This window comes from Ruditapes philippinarum, unplaced genomic scaffold (genome assembly GCF_026571515.1).
Source record: "Ruditapes philippinarum isolate M1 unplaced genomic scaffold, ASM2657151v2 ctg66_1_1_1_1, whole genome shotgun sequence".
Classification (NCBI taxonomy): domain Eukaryota; kingdom Metazoa; phylum Mollusca; class Bivalvia; order Venerida; family Veneridae; genus Ruditapes; species Ruditapes philippinarum.
This window is the reverse complement of record NW_026861363.1, coordinates 128,739-153,074: the sequence shown is the minus strand read 5'-3', so window position 1 is coordinate 153,074 and position 24,336 is coordinate 128,739. Positions and strand designations below refer to the sequence as shown.

The window sequence follows — 24,336 nt, the reverse complement described above, 5'->3', positions numbered from 1 at the left end:
TAGAAAGTTTATTCAATTCTAGGGCAACGCATCATAATTTGATAGTCCATGTGTAATAAAATTCAAATTTTCAATACAGATTATGAGATACGTAAAAAATATTAAAGAATAAGAAGCTTTAAAAAACCCAAAAAAACCCAAAAAACTCATATATATCTAGAATGACTTACAGTCGAGTATCGGGAATTCATCAACATATCTTACGGAACTTTAATTTGAAAACGATATTTGCGCGCGCTGAAGTGATTAATGTTTATTTGAATAAATCAAATAAAAAGAACTTATATGTTTGTGTTCTAAAAATAATTGGCGGCATAAGAGGAATTTCGTATTCATTTTACAACACTTGAAAAATTACTACAGAAAATGTGTTGTTGTTTTTTTGATTTGTTTTCAACAAAAGTGTGTGTGTTTTAAGTTTATTTATACTTGGTGCCGGAATAACCATATGTCCGAGATTATAGCATCGGGGACGTCTTTTTCAAGCAGAATCTTCCTGGTAGCCCATTCTTCATTTGTTGGTGGTAAAGGAGACGACAATACTGTCAAGGCATCAACTTCCTGACTGACGACAACAAAAACGGCATTCATTAGCGCCAAACCTCCATAGTAAGTCACGACAGGTCAACCAATCACCTCTGGTACATGAGATGACTTGACCTTGACCTGCCGTGTGCCTTCTCCGCGACGTGCACACCTCTGGAGGGATTTGGAGAAGTTTCAACAAAAACTTCCAAAACACGCTATTTATAACACCATTCATAGCACTGACGCTTCGATGTTCTCATCTATTTGCGGGAAATGGTCGACAGGGATAACCCTACGTAATAACAGCACACCCTGTTAACAACAGATTTTCCGCAGTGTATATTTCAAGCTAGTGAGGTTTAAAAATACATGTAGAATCTATCGATATAACTACCATAAGTTGGTTGAGTGTTGGCAGTAAAAACAAGAGGGCCATGATGGCCCTGAGTCGCTCACCAGAAACAACTGCTTTCCAGTGTTGGAATGTCAATATATTCTAATATTAAATTTGAGCATAGAATATGTTTAAACAATAACTTAAAGAAATGCCATGACCTGGGGTATTTAAGCTTTAGCTTAAACAGGGCTAATCAAATTAATATGAGCAAACTTGATAAAAGACTACTTAAGAATGATACAAAGTTTGGTGATCATCTATCAATTATTTCAGTAGGAAATGATGTTTGCAGGTTTTTTCTATTTTTCTATTTTTCGCTTTTAAAGTGGCCCCTAAAAGGGGCTTATCAAATTAATATGGGCAAACTTGATAAAAGAGTACCCAAGAATGCTACAGACAAAGTTTGGTGATCATCCATCAATTAGTCCTCTAGAAATAAACATTTAACTGTATTTCTATTTTTAGCTATAGAGACCCATAAAAGGGGCTAATCAAATGAATATGAGCAAATTTGATAAAACACTATACAAGAATGCTACAGACAAAGTTTGGTGATTTTCCATCAATTAGTTCTGTAGAAATAGACATTAAAAGGTATTTCTATTTTTAGCTTTTGCGGCCCCTAAAAGGGGCCAATCAAAAAAATATTAGCATACTTGATAAAAGACTACCTAAGAACGCTACAGACAAAGTTTGGTGATCATCCATCAATTAGTTCTCTAGAAATAGACATTTAAAGGTATTTCTATTTTTAGCTTTTGCGGCCCCTAAAAGGGGCCAATCAAATTAATATGAGCAAACTTGATAAAACACTACCCGAGAATGCTACTGACAAAGTTTGGAGATCAACCATAAATTAGTTCTGTAGGAGAAGATGTTTAAAGGTTTTTCTATTTTTAGCCCTAGAGACCCCTAAAAGGGGCAAATCAAAATAATATTAGCAAACTTGATAAAAAACTACCTAAGAATGCTACAGACAAAGTTTGGTGATCATCCATCCATTAGTTCTCTAGAAATAGACATTTAAAGGTATTTCTATTTTTAGCTTTTGCGGCCCCTAAAAGGGGCCAATCAAATTAATATGAGCAAACTTGATAAAACACTACCTGACAATGCTACCAACAAAGTTTGGTGATCATCCATCAATTAGTATTGTAGGAGAAGATGTTTAAAGGTTTTTCTATTTTTAGCCCTAGAGACCCCTAAAAGGGGCCAATCAAAATAATATAAGCAAACTTGATAAAAGACTACCCAAGAATGCTACAGACAAAGTTTGGTGATCATCCATCAATTAGTTCTCTAGAAATAGACATTTAAAGGTATTTCTATTTTTAGCTTTAGCGGCCCCTAAAAGGGGCCAATCAAATTAATATGAGCAAACTTGATAAAAGACTACCCAAGAATGCTACAGACAAAGTTTGGTGATGATCCATCCATTAGTTCTGTAGAAGAAGATGTTTAAAGGTTTTTCTATTTTTAGCCCTAGAGACCCCTAAAAGGGGCCAATCAAATTAATATGAGCAAACTTGATAAAAGACTACCCAAGAATGCTACAGACAAAGTTTGGTGATTATCCATCCATTAGTTCTATAGAAGAAGATGTTTAAAGGTTTTTCTATTTTTAGCTCTGCTGACCCCTAAAAGGGGCCAATTGGAATGACATGAGCAAATTCAAGTGTGACTGTCACAAGGATGCTACAGACCAAATTTGAAGTAAATCTGTCCAGTAGTTTCAGAGAAGAAGACGATTGTTGACGCATGACGACGGACGACGGAGCATCCCCCTTTGATACTAATAGCTCACCCTGAGCCTTCGGCTTTCGGGAGCTAAAAAGAAAATATAACTTCCTGATCAATTTTCACTTAGGTTGATTCAATTTTGAATAAGCTTTGCAGATATGTATTTTTTTCAAGAAATATTTAGCTTTAATATTATCCGAAGCCGTCAAAGTCAGCGACGAGTAATGAAATGGGAATAATTTTCTGAAACGTGATTTTATTCGAGATTTGCTTCGGGAGAAGACAACTTTCTGTCCGTAGAGCATGAATATCAATATTCATCACAAGACAGTATCTTATTGATCTCAATTATGGTACATGTAAATATGTTTAATTTTTATGTTCAATAAAAATGTTGCATAACTTGCAGTTGTTATTATCATTCAAAGATATTAAAATGACATAAAGTATTTATGATGAACAGTCCTAGAATATTTTGATAAGGAACCGTCAGTTGTAAAATGTTATTGTGATCTTATAATGAACAGTCTTCATACTTGCTGGTATGTCATTTGTAAATGGCAGTTTAGGTTTTTCAAAATTTGCATGATTAACAGTCCGAATGTAGACCTCAATGAAATGTTCTGGAATATTAACAAAATGAATAGTCAACCATATTAACCATAATTATATATGAATGGTTGAACACAACAGTAATGATAAATGGCGCTCTTATTTTGGTAATAATTGAAATAACAGTACATTTTAAGCAAAAAGAAAAGAAACTTTAAGTCTGAAACATTCTGTCATAGCCTCCCCATCAGTACATTCAGTGCTTTATTTATTTGGTTGATTTTGGGAACTTTACCTCTTCTGCGCCCATAGTTATGTTACCAATAGAATTTATTTTCTTGTTGTTGAGCGACACATGGAATACCCTCGTCAATGGTATTCCGAAAAAAAATAACAATGCCGCTGTATATATATGAAAATTTCGTCAGAAGTGACATCATTAGCAATGTCGTAGTAGGAAATGTAATGGTGGACATATACCAGGAAGGAACTCGAAAATCACAATTCTTATCAGGATTATGAACTAATAAAAACACTTTGAATGATTTTAAAGGTACACTTTGTGAAATAACAGTTATATTATTGATATTTATCAATAATTTTTAATACCATTTAAGAATATAACAATAAGACACGATTATCTGCTGAAATAAACAGCGGCAAATTCAAGTGTAAATATGTCAGTTTTAAAGCCTGAATGATAGGGTGCACAGTAATTATTTCCTGAAAACAACATGAATTATCAACACATATTACAAATATACATCATGAAATTATGAACAGTATTATAGTACTATAATTATTATTATATATTTAAACAAGATTGCATTTGAGAAAAATGCTATGCCACCGCATGGTTCAAATTTCACAGCTTTACTTCAAAGGACAAGAAAGTAGGTCACATCATCAAAATCTAGGTCATCTGATATCAAAGTTCAATTTTACAACTAAAACTGTGCACATGGTCAAAATGTCATTGCTGTACATCAAAGGACAAGAAAGTAGGTCACTGTCCCCTTGGGCCCAAGGGTTTAATTCAAAACAATTTTGATACAGGTCCACCAAACAACATTTCAAGTTAAATATCTAAGCTATAGCTTTCTCCCATTCAGAAAACATTTGTTTTATTTTCTGTTTTTACTATGTGTACATAATGAGAATCACTGCCCCCGGGCTTGGCCAATTTTGACACCTGGGGAAAATTTTGAACAACTTTGGTAGAGGACCTATTAATGATATTATATATCAAACATCAAAGCTCTATGCCTTGTACCTTCAGACAAAAATATAATTTTTATTTTTTCACTATATGTACATAATGAAAATCAATGACCCCCGGGGCGGAACCAATTTTGACCCCAGGGCTATAATTTGAACAATCTTGCAAGAGGTTCACTACACAATGTTTCATGCAAAATATCTTAACTCTAGCCTTTGTAAATTTAGAGAAGATGACTTTTTAAGTTTTTACTAAATACATATATAGAAAACCTATGGCCACCGGGAGCGGGGCTAATTTTGACACAAGAGGCAAAATTTGAATAACTTTTGTAGAGTACCTTTAGATGATATTATTTAACAAAAATTAAAGCTCTAAGCCTTGTACCTTCAGACAATAAGATTTATTTATTTTTTACTATATGTATATATTGAAATCAATGACCCCAAGGGCAGGGGCAATTTTGACCCCAGGGCTATAATTTGAACAATCTTGCTAGAGGTTTACTACACAATGTTTCATGCAAAATATCTAACCTCTAGCATTTGTCAATTGCTAGAAGAATTTTTTTTGAAGTTTTTACTATAAGTTTTAACTATATACATATAAGGAAAACCAATGACCCCCGGGGCGGGGCCAATTTTGACCCCAGGGCTATAATTTGAACAATCTGGTTAGAGGTCTACCAGACAATGCCTTATGCAAAATATATAAGCTCTAGGCCTTTTGGGTCTTTACAAGAAGGTGTTTTAAGTTTTTACTATATGTACATATAGTGAAAATCAATGACCCCGGGGCGGGGCAGATTTTGACCCAAGGGCTATAATTTGAACAATCTTGGTAAGGGTCTACCAGACGATGCGTTATGCAAAATATCTAAGCTCAAGGCCTCTTGGGTTTTTACAAGAAGGTATTTTAAGTTTTTACTATATGTACATAGTGAAAATCAATGACCCCCGGGGCGGGGCCATTTTTGACCCCAGGGCTATAATTTGAACAATTTTGGTAAGGGTCTACCAGACGATGCCTTATGCAAAATATCTAAGCTCTAGGCCTTTTGGGTTTTTACAAGAAGGTATTTTAAGTTTTTACTATATGTACATAGTGAAAATCAATGACCCCCGGGGCGGGGCCATTTTTGACCCCAGGGCTATAATTTGAACAATCTTGTTAGAGGTCTACCAGACAATGCCTTATGCAAAATATCTAAGCTCTAGGTCTTTTGGGTCTTTACAAGAAGATTTTTTAAAATTATTCTTATAATTCCTTTTGGTTGCCATGGCAACCAGATTTGTGCATGGAATGAAATTCTTTGAACAACTTTGGAAGCCCTTCACCCAAGGAACAATCCTGCCAAGTTTGGTTGAAATTGGACTAGTGGTTTTTCACAAGAAGATTTTTTAAGTTCACTATATAATCTATATAACACACACACAAACACACACACCAACACACGCACACACACACAGGTGAATCGCTATATGCCACCGCATCGCACATGCTGCGGTGGCATAAAAACATATCAATTCTTCTAAGGAAAAGGAAGTGGAAGGGGTAATGTGAATATTTGTTTACATTGAGGTGCGATCGTTACATACCGTTGGGGAGATAATGAATGGAAACTGAAAATTTCATATTATTTTCAAAGTGAAAGGGGCATAACTCTGCCAGAAATCATCAAACCATGACCAAATTGGAACTTGACCTGCACATTCCTTTGATGTATCCATATGTCAAATTTGAGTTGAATGTGTAGATAATGAACGGAAACTGAAAATTTTATCAAGGGGCATAACTCTGCCAAAAATCATCAGACCATGACCAAATTCCAACTTGACATGTATTTTCTCATGATATATCCATATGGAATGTGCGCAACCTTTACTAAGATAATGAACGGAGACTGATGATGACGGAAGGATGGAATGACGGAACAGGGTAACACTTTATGCCCCAGCCATTGAAAAAATCGTCCAGAATTCAGAGTAGACAGGTTCCGGATCCAAAAGGTTTTTTTATTATTGAAAATAGAACGAATAAAATCGGTACCAGACACTTTGTTTGGATAAGAAAGGATTCAAGATTAGAAGAGTTCAGATTAGCAAGGCTCCACTGCAATTGACCTTGAAGATTAAGGTCAATTAAAGGTCAAAAATGGTAATATCAAAATAATTCAACATGTCAGTTTAGGCATGTGGGTTCTTTTTTCCAAGTATGAATCATTGAATTCCTAAATAAATAACAGAATTATGACAAAGCAAATTTCAATAATTTGACCTTGATGATATAAGTTAAATAAAGTACTTGTGCAGAAAATATTTACTGTTGTCAGGAAGTCCTTAACAAGAGGGCCCTGAAATCGCTCACCTGTATATAGACTCCTGGGCCAAGGCCAATTTTAAACCAAGGGCTTTTATTTGAACAAACTTGATAGACACTCATTAGAAAATGTTTCATGATAAATATATAAGCTCTAGCTCTTTGGGGTTTTTATAAGAAGATTTTTTAAGTTTTTACTATTACATATAGGGAAAAACAATCACCGCCCCTCCCCTCTGAGGGGCCAATTTTGACCCCACGGCTTTTATCTGAACAAACTTGGTAGAAACTCACTAGAAGATATTTCATGCTTAGTATCTAAACTCTAAGCTCTTTGGGTTTTTTATAAGAAGATTTTTAAGTTTTTACTATATAGATATAGTGAAAAACAATGACCCACCCCCTCTGAGGGGCCAAGTTTTTACTATATACAAATAAGGAAAATCAATGACCCCCTGGGGCAGGCCAATTTTTACCCCAGGACTTTAATTTGAACAAACTTGGTAGACTGACTAGATGATGTTTCATGCCAAATATTTAAGCTCTAGCTCTTTCGGTTTTCTAAAAGAAGATATTTTAAGTTTTTTCTTTCGGTTGCCATGGCAACCAGAGTTCTGCTTGGAATTAAATTTTTGAACAATTTTTAAAGTTGACTACCAAATGAACATTCCTGTGAAGTTTGAATGAAATTGGCTTAGCGATTTATGAGGAGATGTCGTTTAAAGTAAAAGTTTACGGACGGATGGACGACAGACGAAAAGCGATCACAAAAGCTCACCATGTCACTTTGTAACAGGTGAGCTAAAAATCACAGAATTGTCTAAGGATTTGTTTCCTACCTCTTAACAAAAGTTCTGTTTACAGGACTTCTCAAAACTTCTGAAGAAACTGAACAGGACAAAACAGTAATTGTCAGGACTTTAATATTATCAATAGGAAAAGACAGGAAATATCAGGACTTATTTTTAGATATGTCCTGATGACAATAATTACATGATTTTATTTAATCAAGACAAGAAATAGATTTTTTAGAAATTCTTTCTGTAAAAGTTAAAAGTAGAGTTCTGGTAAGGAGTTAACCAGTTACAGGTATGCCTTTTTCACAGCAAATTTACCCACCCAAACAAGTCAGCAACTTGTTGCTACTTCGCTTTTAGCAAACTTCGGATATTACGAAAGATATTTAAATGTCCCATTGAGTTTGTTATAAGCAGAGTCGACTGTATATACCAAACATCAAAGCTCTAAGTTTTGTACCTTCAGATAAGAAGATTTTTTTTTATTTTATACTATATGCAAAAAAAGTAGTGAAAATCAATGAACTTGAAGTAAGGTTGCCCTAGGAATTTCCAAAGCATTCTAAAGAAAAATTTTATCATATATTTCAACATGTTATCTGAAAAACAGAGAACTGTTTGGCATAATTAAAACAAACATGGAAATTATTAAACATGATGAAAAAATGACAAAGATAATAAGCACCACTTACATTATAAAATGCAAAAGACAATTACCAAATAAGTTCAGAATTTAGAGAAAACAAGATAACGCCCCAAGTTAGAAAATGCAGTGAACCAAGATGTGGCCAGTCTGTGATTATTTAAAACTTCAAGATAAACTATTTCATAAAAACATCATTATGGACTGTATTGTTGAAAATGATTTATATGTTATGGTATGTATGCTCTTTTGGTGTGTATATTTTAATGTTTTAACAAACAAATCCAACAAAAATACTGTAAAATCCTCTTCATTTGCAGCCAAAAGAAATAAAAAGAAAGAAAGACAAGAAACATGGCAATGCCATGAAACCAGGTTTTCAATTATCACCATTGTAGATAAATATGTTGTATTTGAAATACAAATACAAGCAACAAACAATGTAACTATGTGTTATGTAAAACATGAATAATGTAGGAGGAATTGCGCACAGAAGAAGTGTTCACTATATATATTCTGTATAAGGAAAAAAAACAAAGGGCCATAATTAGGTAAAAAATTATCCAATCACAAAACCCCGAAAAATATGTGCTAGGGCACTTGATGACAAAGCTTCTGTGAAAGTTTGAACAAAATCCGTTGAGAAATGTAGGAAGAGTTCAGTACAGAAGAATTTGTTCAATTCTGTATAAGGAAAAAAAACAAAGGGCCATAATAAGGTCAAATATTATCCAATCACAAAACCCTGACAATATGCGCCAGGGCACTTGATGACAAAGCTTCTGTGAAAGTTTGGTCAAAATCCGTTGAGAAATGTAGGAAAAGTTGCGCACTGTAGAAATTGTTCACTATATATTCTGTATAAGGAAAAAATATACAAAGGGCCATAAAGACTCACTGGACAACTGCCTCCCCTGCAGAAATGGTCACAGTCAAATCATGTTCAAACCATATTTTTTAAAATGGCTGAACAAGTCAAAAAGAACATGTTCTACCTATGTTTTGGGAATGTTATAACCACAAGTGTCTAAAAGGAATTCTTATACAGTGAAATTCTTGCACAATGCAGCTTTTGAATCATAATTATGGAAACATGAAATTTTTTTGTAAAAGTAGGTAAAAAGTAAAAAGGCATTTGCCTTAGTACAGTCATTTGAATAAATGGGAAGCATCTGTAATCAACACAAAGAATCGCACATCAAAAAAGTTCATCACACAGACTATTCAATTGCAGTTTATCTAGATCACATTATTGCAAAATGTGTGTACATTGTAATTGGAAATGAGCTTTATATTACTGAACTGCCAAATTATTTTGAGTGTGATTAATTATATGAGTCTGCCTTTCCTAAATTGCACCATATGAATGAAAGAACAAGAACTGAATGAAATTGATAACTTTGTGGCAAAATAAGCAATTTCTCCTACAAAGATACGAAAAGAATAAATAAGTATGAGGGAAAGAATTAATTTTTCAAAGTCTATGTTAACCCATTCAGTACTTTACAATGTTGTTTTGATATTATGCAGATTTAAATAAAAGAGTAGTGAGTAAACAAATTGTACATTAATTTTTGACAAGTATTTATACATGTTTTTAATTAAGATTGTGTTACAACAGCTTCATAATGATCATTTTCAAATATGATATGATATAAATGGACCACTTCAGAAATTTGGATAAAATGAACAAACATAAACTTCAAGATATCTGGAGTTGGCAAAACAGTGTCAAAATATTCCAGAATAAGTGGACTCTTATTGTTATGATTTAAGTTTCAGGACAATGATATGGTAGTGTTTTTGCTGTTAACTGTCAACATGATTATCAACAACTGCTTTGATTATGAAATAGCAATGTTACTGACATAGTCAAAGTAACTTTTAGTTGAAACGAAACCATTTCAATGTCATCAATTTTGAGTTGGCAAATCATGGCCAAATCATTTTTGACAATGTTCAAAACATGGTCGACTTTGAGTTATGTTTACAGGGTTACAAGTTATAAGTATGTTTAGTACAAAAGATAAAAATAATTAGGAATTTCAGTGAAAAAATAGGGCATTTTTAGGAATTCCCTTCGAATTTTTCACTTTTTTAGGAATTTTAGGGATGCTGGACAGCCTGCATTAGCTTTGAACCACAGCATCAGCAGAAAGTTACAGCAATGCATGACCATCATCTGAATGGTCACCTGAAATAAAGTTGACATACTGATGCACTGCTTTTCATGGTGACCATGCAGATGGCTATGTGGAGCACAGCCTTGAGCATAGTAATGTGATGCTGATGCAGGCATACACATTCTCTTACCTGTAAAATACAAAAGGCCAAAAGCAGTACCAAAATTTAAATCTCTTTGAATTCCTCGGCAATATATTTTTTTTAAAAATATAGGAAAAATACTCAAAATATTGGAGAATATAGGAAAAATAGGAGGTTTTTTAAAATATAGGATTCCGACCCAAAATATAGGAGTTTTATAGGAATATAGGAATTGGTTGACAGCCTGTACTAAGATCAAGAAAAAAGCAAAATTTGGACATTTGACCTTGAAGGTCAAGGTCACTTGTGAGTGATTGTCAAGTTCAGTCTGGTCAACTTGAAGGCCTATCCTAAAAGATTATTAAGAGAATCCATTCATAAATAACAAAGTTATAGCCACAAATAGAAACAAGAGGGCCATGATGGCCCTGGATCGCTCCCCTGACCCATCAACCGCATCCAAGCGATGTCTTAGACAAGCATCCTGGCCAAGTTTGATGACAATTGAGTAAAAAATGTAACCTCTAGTGTGTTAAAAGGGTTTTCCATATTTGGGCAATGCGACCTAATTTTTGACTGGAGATGACCCATATTCGAACTTGACCTAGAAATCATCAAAACAACATTTCGGACAAATTTCCAGAATATTTGAATCAAAACTGGAGCCACTACAGTGTTATAAAGATTTTTCTATTTTTAGCTTCTGTGACCTAGTTTTTGACCGTAGATGACCCATCTTCGAACTTGACCTAGAAATCATCAAAACAACCTTCCTGACAAATTTCCAGAATATTTGGATCAAAACTGCAGCCAGTAGAGTGTTAACAAGCTTTATCTATTTTTAGCTCCTGTGACCTAGTTTTTGACCGGAGATGACCCATCTTCGAACTTGACCTAGAAATTATCAAAACAAACTTCTTGACAAATTTCTAGAATATTTGGATCAAAACTGTAGCCACTTGAGTGTTAACAAGCTTTTTCTATTTTTAGCTCCTGTGACCTAGTTTTTGACCGGAGATGACCCATCTTCTAACTTGACCTAGAAATCATCACAACAACCTTCCTGACAAATTTCCAAAATACTTGGATCAAAACTGCAGCCAGTAGAGTGTAAACAAGCTTTTTCTATTTTTAGCTCCTGTGACCTAGTTTTTGACCGGAGATGACCCATCTTCGAACTTGACCTAGAAATCATCAAAACAACCTTCCTGACAAATTTTCAGAATATTTGGATCAAAACTGCAGCCACTAGAGTGTTAACAAGCTTTTTCTATTTTTAGCTCCTGTGACCTAGTTTTTGACCGGAGATGACCCATCTTCGAACTTGACCTAGAAATCATTAAAACAACCTTCCTGACAAATTTCCAGAATATTTGGATCAAAACTGCAGCCACTAGAGTGTTAACAAGCTTTTTCTATTTTTAGCTCCTGTGACCTAGTTTTTGACCGGAGATGACCCATCTTCGAACTTGACCTAGAAATCATTAAAACAACCTTCCTGACAAATTTCCAGAATATTTGGATCAAAACTGCAGCCACTAGAGTGTTAACAAGCTTTTTCTTTTTTTAGCTCCTGTGACCTAGTTTTTGGCTTGAGAAACTCGATCTGTATTTCATTGAGACAAACATTCTGACAAAGTTTGACAATGATCCAATCAAAACTGTGACTGCTAGACTGTTAAAAACCCAATTGTTGACGACGAATGACGCACGACGCACAATGCACGATGACGGACATAGCCCCATCACTTTGTGGTCAGGTGAGCTAAAAATCAGCGAAAAACAAGCACAAATTAGACATTCAACCTTGAAGGTCAAGGTCAGTCTGGTGTACTAAAAGGTCTTGTCCCAAGGGTTGTTGTGGCCAAGTATGAAGGCAATTCATCATTTACTTAAAAAGTTATGATCGAGGTACAAGTTTGTGGACAGCAACCACAACGGCGACATGACTGTAACAATACCTCTTCTTTAAAAAACAAGAGCCCGGTTTGAGCCGGGTGATGCTCCCCGAATAGGTTTTGGACACAGGAAAGTACACCTCTTGTAGTTTCAGAGTTATGTCCGTGGAAAAAGTTCAAAGTGCAATAATTCCAAAATTAGGCAAGGCAGAGTAACAGTTCTTTGCACTGCACTTCTAATCAATGTGATCTATCAACCTACAAAGTTTCTTGATGATATCTCTCATGATTTCCGAGTTATGTCCTGGACAATTCAAAAAGTAAAAATAAACAAAGGGCAATAACTCCAGAATTAGGCAAGGTAGAGTTATGATTCTTGTGCACTGCACATCTACCCATTGAGATTTATCTACCTACAAAGTTTCATGTTGATATCTCTTATAGTTTTACAGCTATGTCCTGGACAAGATTTTTCTAAAAGGGGAGATTATTCAAAAATAAGGCTTAACAGAGTTATGGTTCTTTTGCACTGCACCTCTACTCAATGAGATCTATCTACCTACAATGTTTCATGTTGATATCTCTTATAGTTTTAGAGTTATGCCCCGGACAAGATTTTTCTATAAGGGGAGATAATTCAAAAACCAGGCAAAATAGAGTTATGGTTCTTTAACACTGCACTCCCCCTCCAAGCCCTCTACCACTGTATGAAGTTTAAACAAATTATCTCCAAGGGTTTTCAAGTTATGTTCCGGACAAAGTTCAAGTTCAAAGTATTAAAATAAACAAAGGGCAATAACTCCAAAAGTAGGACAAAAAGAGTTATTGTTCTTATGCACTGCACATCTACGCATTGAGATCTATTCACCTACAAAGTTTCATGTTGATATCTCTTATAGTTTTAGAGTTATGCCCCGGACAAATATTTTTCTATAAGGGGAGATAATTCAAAAACCGGGCAAAATAGAGTTATGGTTCTTTGACACTGCACTCCCCCTCGATGCCCTCTACCACTGTATGAAGTTTCAACAAATTATCTCCAAGGGTTTTCAAGTTATGCTCCGGACAAGACAACGGACGGACAGACGGACAAGGCGCCGACTATATGCTCCCCCGAAATTTTTCGGGGAGCATAAAAAAGTCGAGCTTTGTTTGTTTGTTTCATTTTACGCCTTTTCCCAACAGTATTTCAGTCATATAGGTGGGTTGTTTCCTAACCATCGTTCCTGGAGAGTTACACCAGTACTAGACTACCTTCCTCTGCGCTAAACTACCAAACCATCTCCCGGGGATCAAACCCACGCCAGAGAGGTAACTGGATTAGAAGTCATTGACTCTAACCCCTCAACCACGGAGGCGGTCAAAAGTCGAGCTTAAAGTTGTTAAAGGGCCATAACTCTGATGAAAATCATTGAACCGGAAAATGACGACATGCGCATCTAGACTTGGTACTGATCATTCCTGTAAAGTTTGGATGAAATTGCACCAGTAGTTTATGAAGAGTAGTATGGACAAGTTTTGTGACGGACGGATGGACAGATGACAGAGAAGTGATCCCTATATGTCGTCAATACTCAGTAGAGGTGACACAAAAACTAACCTGATATTGCACAGTTTCCTGCATGGCTCCTAAGTGAACAGGTATATGTGGGGCATTAGCAACCAGTCCACCATCTGGACCAAACATTGCACAAGAGAAGTCTAACCTTTCCTAAAATACATTATACACTCAGTATTATACAAATCATATAAAATAACATGTTGTTCATATATACAGCATTACTTTGAACTATTTATATATATATATATATATATATATAACGTAATGAAAACAAGCAAATTGGTTGAATTTATATCCCCCGCCGAGTACTGGTTATTATTAACACAACAACTGAAGACATAAGGCTTTATTTATATATTAATCATGGCATAAACAGTAATATTCTTTGAACTTGATAAATATTCAGGGCAATAACAGAGCCATAACTTTGTGTTAAATAGCAAAATCTGGAAATGCCAATGAGATGTATGCATACTACATAACTAATCAAGGGCCATAAATCTGAGTTAAAGTATCTGACTGGAACAAGGCGACTATATGCACATCTCCTCTTAGTATCCCATAAAGTTTCATTGAATTCCAGCCAGTAGTAGCAGAGAAGTAGCGAGGAAACAAATATTTTTCTATATGGATACTGCATAACTAATCAAGGGCCATAACTCTGAGTTAAAGTGTCTGACCAGAACAAGCTGACGATATGCGCATCTCCTCTTGGTATTGAAGGTTCCCATAAAGTTTCGTTGAATTCCAGCCAGTAAGTTGCAGAGAAGTAGTGCGGAAACGATTTTCTCTCTATATGCATACTACATAACTAATCAAGGGCCATAACTCTGAGTTAAAGGGTCTGACCGGAACAAGCCGATGATATGCGCATCTCCTCTTGATATTGATGATTCCCATGAAGTTTCGTTGAATTCCAGCCAGTAGTTGCAGAGAACTACTCCGGAAACGATTTTTACTCCATATGCATATTGCATAACTAATCAAAGGCCATAACTCTGAGTTAAAGTGTCTGACCCGAACAAGCCGACGATATGCGCATCTCCTCTTGGTATTGAAGGTTCCCATAAAGTTTTGTTGAATTTCAGCCAGTAGTTGCAGAGAAGTAGTGCGGAAACGATTTTTACTCTATATGCATACTACATAACTAATCAAGGGCCATAACTCTGAGTTAAAATGTCTGACCGGAACAAGCCGACGATATGCGCATCTCCTCTTGATATTGATGATACCCATAAAGTTTCGTTGAATTCCAGCCAGTAGTTGCAGAGAACTACTCCGGAAACGAAATTCGGACGGACAGATGGACGAAAGGATGGACGGACAGACAACGCTAAAACTATATCCCCCTCCCGATTCCATCGGCGGGGGATAACAAACTTTAAGCAATCAGTATTAAATTTTTTTTGATTTTTTAAATAATTTTTATTGTAACAAAGAGCACTTTTAATTAAAGCAAATCAAATAAAAAAAAATGCCTCATGAAGCCATCAACTTGCACAGATTTTCAAGAGAATAGCAATCGGTAGTTGGAAAGTTATAAATTGCACTACAATAACAAGAGCTGTCGGTAGGACAGCATGCTCGACTATTCTAAGTGTTTGATATTAAAAGAGCCTTGATAATGTAAGATTTTCTAAATTAACAAAAGGGCCAAATTTTTCTTTAAATCATGTTACGGCTATAGGTCTTCAGGAGAGTCCTATTATGCTCTCAAAGAAGTGCATAAAATTTCAACTTGTTTCAAAGCGAGATGTCAATGGAATTAGGAAAATATCTGAGGTGGTATGCAACTTGAACGTAAATTCTTAGTCAGTAATAAGCATTATTATACTCACCCTTGTGACAATTTTTGAATTGATTATCTCAAGCAATAATTGAGATATTTGACTTTACAAAAAACTTTAACCAAAATTTCTAAGTTAAAAAGGGGCATAATTCTGTCAATATTGTAGGCAGAGTTATCCAACTTGTCAATCTGATGTACATTGTTACTATAAATAAGTATTGCAAGTTTCAATTGAATATCTCATGCAATAATTGAGATATTTGACTTTACAAAAAACTTTAACCAAAATTTCTAAGTTAAAAAGGGGCATAATTCTGTCAATATTGTAGACAGAGTTATCCAACTTGTCAATCTGATGTACATTGTTACTATAAATAAGTATTGTAAGTTTCAATTGAATATCTCATGCAATAATTGAGATATTTGACTTTACAAAAAACTTTAACCAAAATTTCTAAGTTAAAAAGGGGCATAATTCTGTCAATATTGTAGACAGAGTTATCCAACTTGTCAATCTGATGTACATTGTTACTATAAATAAGTATTGCAAGTTTCAATTGAATATCTCATGCAATAATTGAGATATTTGACTTTACAAAAAACTTTAACCAAAATTTCTAAGTTAAAAAGGGGCATAATTCTGTCAATATTGTAGACAGAGTTATCCAACTTGTCAATCTGATGTACATTGTTACTATAAATAAGTATTGCAAGTTTCAATTGAATATCTCATGCAATAATTGAGATATTTGACTTTACAAAAAACTTTAACCAAAATTTCTAAGTTAAAAAGGGGCATTATTCTGTCAATATTGTAGACAGAGTTATCCAACTTGTCAATCTGATGTACATTGTTACTATAAATAAGTATTGTAAGTTTCTATTGAATATCTCAAGCATTAATTGAGATATTTGAATTTACAAAAAACTTTAACCAACGCAGACGCCGACGCGGACGCCGGGGCGACTACAATAGCTCTCATATTCTTCGAATAGTCGAGCTAAAAAATCACAGAAATAAAAATATGTAAGTACATGTAGTAAAAATCCCTATAAAAAAGAACTTACCTTGATATTTGTGGAAATGGAAGTTCTCTGTAGCACCCTGAAAATTAATTTTCAGCCATATAATAATTTCCTTTCAAATTTTGTTTCATTAATTTTACTCATTTTATCTTTATCTGAAACTAGAAATGTGTCCAACATTCCTCTGTTTTGTCAGTCTGCTGACATACAGCAGGATAGTATGACAGACACAGACAGGAACAGGAAATTCTACATGACTCTCCCTACACCTAATTGGTTGGGGCATAAAAATGACATGCATTTTTTCCCATGTTTACATCTTGATTTTTCACAATATTGAGCTGCAAGAATTTCCAATCCTCAAGTATGCTTAAAAGAAAATTAAAACATGCAAGACCACAGGTGCACAACTACACCATGCTGACCAACATTTCTGTAATGCTTCATGACTCTAGGTCAAATACTTCTTGAGTTATGCATGACACAAGTTGTAAATTGCGAAGGTTTAACCACGTCAAGGGCAATAACTCAGTAAGTTCTGAATAAATTCAACATCTAAGGAAAATATATACATTTATGTTAAGGTGGTTCATGACTCTAGGTCAAATACTTTTTAGGTTAAAAAAAAAAATGCCTGACACAAGTTGAAAATTGCAAAAAAACGAAATCAAGTGCAATAACTCTTAAAGATCCTGTAACAAAATTGAATTAAACGACATGTGAAACCCCAGATGCACAACTTCACATGCTGATCAATAAAAATCTAGAATGCTAGAATGTATTCATAACTGACAGGACTAATCTAGAATCCAATATGGAGATTATGAACAATTTTTTCAGGAAAAAAGGAATCATAAATACATACTTAAATATTTCATGGCAATAATAATTTCACAGAGCCTATTAAACATTTTATGAAGTGTGTATTCCTTTTTCTGAAAGTAACCAAAAAGAAAATTTGAGCTGTTTTTAGTGATACTGAATCTGAGCTGATATTTTCTTTCTGTCTTTTATTTCTTTTGGCTGCAAATCAAGAAGATTTTACAGTATTCTTGTTGGTTGCAATCACAAACAGGATTTGTTTGTTAAAACTTTAAAATAGAATCATCAAAAGAGCATTCATATAAAGTATTGATGATACTGGATCTAGTATTTTAGGAGGACATTTTGTTAAGTATGGATGAACATACTCTGGAAGGTGAGTTATCACTATACTAAGCTCACCTTGAGTATTTTGTGCTCTGGTGAGCAGAATAAACAGAGTTATATCATGTACAAAGTGTAAAAATGAACAAAGGGCCAAAATTAAAAAAATAGGCAAGGCAGAGTTATGGTTCTTTTGCACTGCACTTCTACACAATGAGATCTATCTATTTACAAAGTTTCATGTTGATATTTAGAGTGATGTCCCAGAAAAAGTTCTAAGTTTAAAAATGAACAAAGGGCAATAACTCCAAAAATAGGCAAGACAGTGTTATGGTTTCTTTTGCTCTGCACTTCTACTCAATGAGATATATCTACCTACAAAGTTTCATGTTGATATCTCTTATAGTTTAAGAGTTTTTTCCTGGACAAAGTTCAAAAAGTAACAAGAGGGCCATGATGGCCGTATATCGCTCACCTTAAGGAATAGATCTTAACTGGATTTTTCTTATTTAAAACAAGCAACATGTTTATAAAATACTTTAATGTTATTTAGTTAGTGTCAAATGTAAAGTATTTTTGAGCAAGAGGAATACAATCAAGTGTATAGAAATACCTCTTTTTTCTTTTCTTTAAAGTATAGGTTGCTAAAAAATACACTCCCTGTAGTGTGTTTACATCATGAAAATTTTAACAATGACATCATTATTAACAAGGCGAAGTACAAATTTGGATAATACTTCAATAAAAATGGGTCAAAGACAAAAATGGCCGGGTTGCATTTGTATACCAAATAACATGACTCATGAGGCTGTGATGTTACAAAAATGTACTACCATTGACCATTAATGTCGAACATTTAACTAAGTCGGTAAACAGGAAGTGGATAAGCGATAGACCTGAACTTGGGACCACATATTAATGCAGTCACATTACCAAATATCAAGAGGCTGTGTTATGTAGTTGCTGAGAAAACTGTTACGGAAATTTCCTTCCATTTACAATTAATGCCGAAAATTTAACTAAGTCATCAAACGGGAAGTGGATGAGCCACATACCTGAAATCATATCCCATTGTATGTGACTACATGTTGATGCTGTATACCAAATATCAAGAGGCTGTGATAAGTAGTTGCTGAGAAAATTGTTAGGAAAAATTCCTACCATTGACCATTATTATGAATTTAACTAAGTCAGTAAACATGAAGTGGATGAGTGACAGACCTGAAATCGAATCCCATGGTATGGGACAATGTGTTAATGCTGTATACTAAATATTATGAGGTTCTCTAGAGTAGTTGCTGAGAAAAATGTTACCAAAAATGGCCCAACCAATTCGCCTGCCTGCCCGGAATCAAGTCTCAATACATGATGGTAAACAGTATTTTTTTTGCATATGATTATGTAAAATTTTTCGAAAACCAGTATTATAGTTGTACCAGATATCCCATTAGTGTTTAAATATTAAAATAATTTTTGATAAAAGTGTTTACTCAGGGGTATCATGTTGGGGACAGGATCTAACCCCCAAGCATCTATGGTTTATCATATTAGGACATCCCTTTCTACAAAAACTTCTTCCTGTTCACATGAGTGGCTCTATACACAGGTTTAATCATACAATTAAATCATGTAAAATGTTATTAAAAAAACAAGAGGGCCATGATGGCCCTGAGGTCGCTCACCTGTATATAGCCCCCCCCCCCCCAAACGTTGCAGGGCCAATTTAACCCAAGGGCTTTTATTTGCACAAACTTGGTAGACACCCATAAGAAGATGTTTCATGCTAAACATCTAAGCTCTAGCTCATTGGGCTTTTTAAAAGAAGATTTTTTTAAAGTTTTTACTATACACATATAGTTAAAAACAATGACACCCCTGGGGCCAGGCCAGTTTTGACCCCAGGGCTTTTATTTGAACAAACTTTGTAGACACTTACTAGAAGATGTTTCATGCTTAATATCTAAACTCTAGCTATTTGGGTTTTTCCTAAGAAGATTTTAAGTTTTTGCTATACACATAAAGAAAATCAATGACCCCCGGGGCGGGGCCAATTTTGACCCCTGGTCTTTTATTTGAACAAACTTTGTAGACACTCACTAAAAGATGTTTCATGCTTGATATCTTAACTCTAGCTATTTGGGTTTTTTCAAAGAAGATTTTTTAAAGTTTTTGCTATACACATATAAGGAAAATCAATGACCCCCGGGGCGGTGCCAATTTTGACCCCAGGGCTTTTATTTGAACAAACTTGGTAGACACCTATTAGAACATGTTTGATGCTAAATATCTTAGCCATAGCTCTTTGAGTTCTTTAAAAGAAGATTTTTTAAGTTTTTACTATATGCATATAGGGAAAATCAATGACCCCCCGGGGTGGGGCCAATTTTGACCCCAGGGCTTTTATTTGAACAAACTTGGTAGACACCTATTAGAACATGTTTCATGCTCAATATCTTAGCCATAGCTCTTTGAGTTCTTTAAAAGAAGATTTTTTAAGTTTTTACTATATGCATATAGGGAAAATCAATGACCCCCCCGAGGCGGGGCCAATTTTGACCCAAGGGCTTTTATTTGAACAAACTTGGTAGACACTTATTAGAACATGTTTCATGCTAAATATCTTAGCTCTAACTCTTTTGGTTCTTTAAAAGAAGATTTTTTAAGTTTTTACTATATGCACATAGGGAAAATCAATGACCCCCTGGGGCGGGGCCAATTTTGACCCCAGGGCTTTTATTTGAACAAACTTGGTAGACACCTATTAGAACATGTTTGATGCTCAATATCTTAGCCATAGCTCTTTGAGTTCTTTAAAAGAATTTTATTTAAGTTTTTACTATATGCATATGGGGAAAATCAATGACCCCCCGGGGCTGGGCCAATTTTGACCCCAGGGCTTTTATTTGAACAAACTTGGTAGACACCCATTAGAACATATTTCATGCTAAATATCTTAGCTCTAGCTCTTTGGGTTCTTTAAAAGAAGACTTTTTAATTTTTTACTATATGCATATAGGGAAAATCAATGACCCCCTGGGGCGGGGCCAATTTTGACCCCAGGGCTTTTATTTGAACAAACTTGGTAGACACTCACTAGAAGATGTTTCATGCCAAATATCTAAGCTCTAGCTCTTATGTTTTTTTAAAAGAAGATATTTAAAGTTTTTTCTTTTGGTTGCCATGGCAACCAGAGTTCTGCATGGAATTAAATTCTTTGAACAATTTTTAAAGGTGACCACCAAAGGAACATTCCTGTGAAGTTTGGATGAAATTGGCTTAGCGGTTTATGAGGAGATGTCATTTAAAGTAAAAGTTTACGGACGGACGACGGACGGACGCCGGACGAAAAGCGATCACAAAAGCTCACCCTGTCACTTTGTGACAGGTGAGCTAAAAAACAAACAGCAGGGATCTCAGGAAGGTCAGAATTTCACGTGGCAGACTGTTTGGCCAAAAATTTTCACGAGTCAAATCAGTTTTTTCTTGTGTTATTTTTCTACACGAATCTTTTTCATGTTTTCAGAAATTACTGTTTGGGAAGTCATTTAGAGTAGATTTTCAAGTTTAAATTGATAACTATTGTAAGGTTAAGCAATTATAAGCTTCTTGCTTAGTTAACATGATAAAGAGTATTTCTAGCACCATGGATAATTACCATAATTATTGTTCCATTTTCACTTACATTTATTGAGGTGATAAACACATGTGTACATGCAGGGGTAAAAGTTACAGAAACTGAAAATACTGAAAGAAAAAGTTGGGGGTCAGGGGGCCGCTAGGGCCCCCGGTGGGTCCAGGGCAACGCCCTGGCTAGGGGTTCAGGGGGCTGGAGGCCCTTGGAAGCTTTTACAATTTAGTGAATTTAAAAGTTCAAAAAAAGGCTCAGATACATTCTCAAGTGCTTTATTTATCTTCAGATGTAATTAATCTGATATGTTAAAATTTACTCAAATTCACTGAGCAATACTATTTAAGCAATATATACACATTCCACATAACAAATTATGTTCATTCTTTTTACTATTTTCTATTTCATATCTTAAATTTAATCCTTTTCCATTGTCTTCCACTTGTTGATGCAGCACACTTTCAACTGACTTGACAATTTCTTCAGATGTGGAAACATTTTGAATTCTCAATCCTAAATGATCCATTACTACTTGACTAGTTTCATCATCAAAGTACTGAAAGATTATATTCAGTACTTTGTTATTGTTTTTTGTTAGTTGCCTCATCCATATTCAAAGATATTAACTTATCTTTCACTTTTGACTTCACTCCATCCTTAACAGATTTGGCTACACCATGTGTTGTTATGTACATTGCACTGGTTGGAGAAAGAGTAGTTTTTTCAAGAGCAGGCTTGTCTTCAGCTAAACGTTTGGCAAGATGTTAGAGATCGCCTGCTATGGAAAATGGCAGTCAATGTTCACTAAGAAAGGCAGTTGTGATTGCTCTTTGTTTGGCAATACGGTCTTGCATACTTTCAATCTTTTTGTCCACAGCTTTTGATGAGCCTGGCAGTACCTGAAAAAAACAATTTTCAAATAAAAGATGTATGAAACATATCAAATAAAATATCATACTCATAAATTGTCAATTTAGTTTGGAAACAAGGAGATAATCAAACTGATAAAGAAAATCGTGTTCTAATCCTTAAAATAATATCAAGCTGGGAAAAAATCTCCAGACCTATTAAAAATTTGGGCATAGGTTCCCCTGCACAAGGCCATTTTTTAATTCAACCCCCAACCCTTGCCCAGACCACATGAAAGTTGGGGGAAGACAGAAGAAAAAGAGGGTGGGGTAATGTGAATTGTTTATTAACTACACAATGCACAACTAAACCTCTTTTTGTTGCTTACTCGAGATAGTGGCTAAACTACACAGAGAAATGATCTTACTTGGTCTAAGATTCTTTTAGTGGTCCTCATCTTCAGCTAATCGTGATTAAGAAGCACCTTTTTTCTGTTCGATTTGTCTAGTTGATCGTTTTGGAACAGACTTCACAAAAGCCCATTGCATTTGGTTTCTTCAACCAAGCATCCCATTTTTCACCTTTAGAGTCCTTTTCCGCTAACCACTCCCACCTCCATTTGTTTTTTGCACCCTTTTTCAGATCGTTAGTATTAAAACCAGGCGGTTAACACTTCACCGTTGTCGTCATTGTATTTGTACATGTATTTTGACATCAAATGACTATGCAACAAACGATTTCATTGGCTGGTAAAAATAACGACGACCAATCAAATCTGATCTTGTATATTCTAGCTCAATTTTTCATTGGCAATCTCCGTATTGTAATTGTTTTGATTCGTATACAAACGGGTCTGAGATGGACAAATTTATTTTAAAATATATATCAAGCATTATCAAGCAATGTGCACACGCTAATTAATGAGGCATGCACACACACCCTTCCCGATTTCTCATCGGATTTACGTCATTCAGAAAAATGACCTCGGAGATCGCCGAAAACATGTATAATTTTAGAAATCATATCACGGGAGGTGATATTTACATAAATATTAAATGTCATCCCTTAATACTTCACAAATAGTTAACAAAATACCTGTTTCAACGAAGCACACCGATAATTGTATTCATCTTCACTTCTTTGTTTTGAAATACGAGTTTATGTTACAAAATTTCTCAATTTCCTTGTTCAAGGTCGCCATTTTTGTCCTAATTCCCGTTTAGTTTAGTTTATAGGTCAGATTGATACAGATGTTTTCTAAGACTCTGGGACTGATTGATATCTATTATTTAATGATTTGAATTGTATGTTTATAATCAGAATGAAATATTATGTCATAAATCGTTCAGCAGATTCAGTAAGACCGGTGTACACAATGTTGAAATATATGATTTTTCCCGCAAACCGGAAGGAAGAATTTAAGTTATATCCGCACTGTAAATTAAACTTTTATCTTAATAAGCTATTTTTTTGTGAAAAAAAAATACAACATTTTTTGTTCACTTTCGTTTTTTTGTGCAATATCTTACAAATCAAATGTGCAAGTCAATGTCAAGAACCAAAATACGTCATTGCATTTTATTTCGGAAATGACACAGTCTCCTTTCTGATGATGTTACGAAATTAAAGGAAGAATCCATTATTGTATGGGGAAATCAACTACACTGTATCTCTGAAATTGGGCTATTCTGATTGACTTTGTTTTGAATTAATATCTTACAAATCAAATGTGCAAGAACCAAAATACGTCATTGCATTTTATTTCGGAAATGACACAGTCTCCTTTCTGATGATGTTACGAAATTAAAGGAAGAATCCATTATTGTATGGGGAAATCAACTACACTGTATCTCTGAAATTGGGCTATTCTGATTGACTTTGTTTTGAATTAACATTCACATTCAACAACATTTTCATCTTTCTAATGCTTTAACAGAAAAAATCCTCAAAACAATGTCTGTTGAGACAAAAAATACAAG

General features: G+C 34.7%; 1 protein-coding gene and 1 long non-coding RNA gene across 2 annotated transcripts in view; both read right to left on the bottom strand.

Moving 5' to 3' along the window:
• Positions 1–24,336, bottom strand: part of LOC132715397 (5-oxoprolinase-like) — a gene marked incomplete at its 5' end in the record, with an annotated part of 254,579 nt that overhangs the window by 102,712 nt on the left and 127,531 nt on the right. The window contains 2 exons of the mRNA XM_060698394.1: positions 13,959–14,069; positions 16,777–16,813. Coding sequence (XP_060554377.1) covers positions 13,959–14,069; positions 16,777–16,813 — 148 coding nt within the window. The remainder of the gene's footprint in view (positions 1–13,958; positions 14,070–16,776; positions 16,814–24,336) is intronic.
• Positions 19,733–23,443, bottom strand: LOC132715395 (uncharacterized). Its single transcript, XR_009623678.1, has 2 exons — positions 22,785–23,443; positions 19,733–22,407 (listed from the first exon to the last, which is right to left on the bottom strand). It is a non-coding gene; the product is annotated as an uncharacterized LOC132715395 (long non-coding RNA).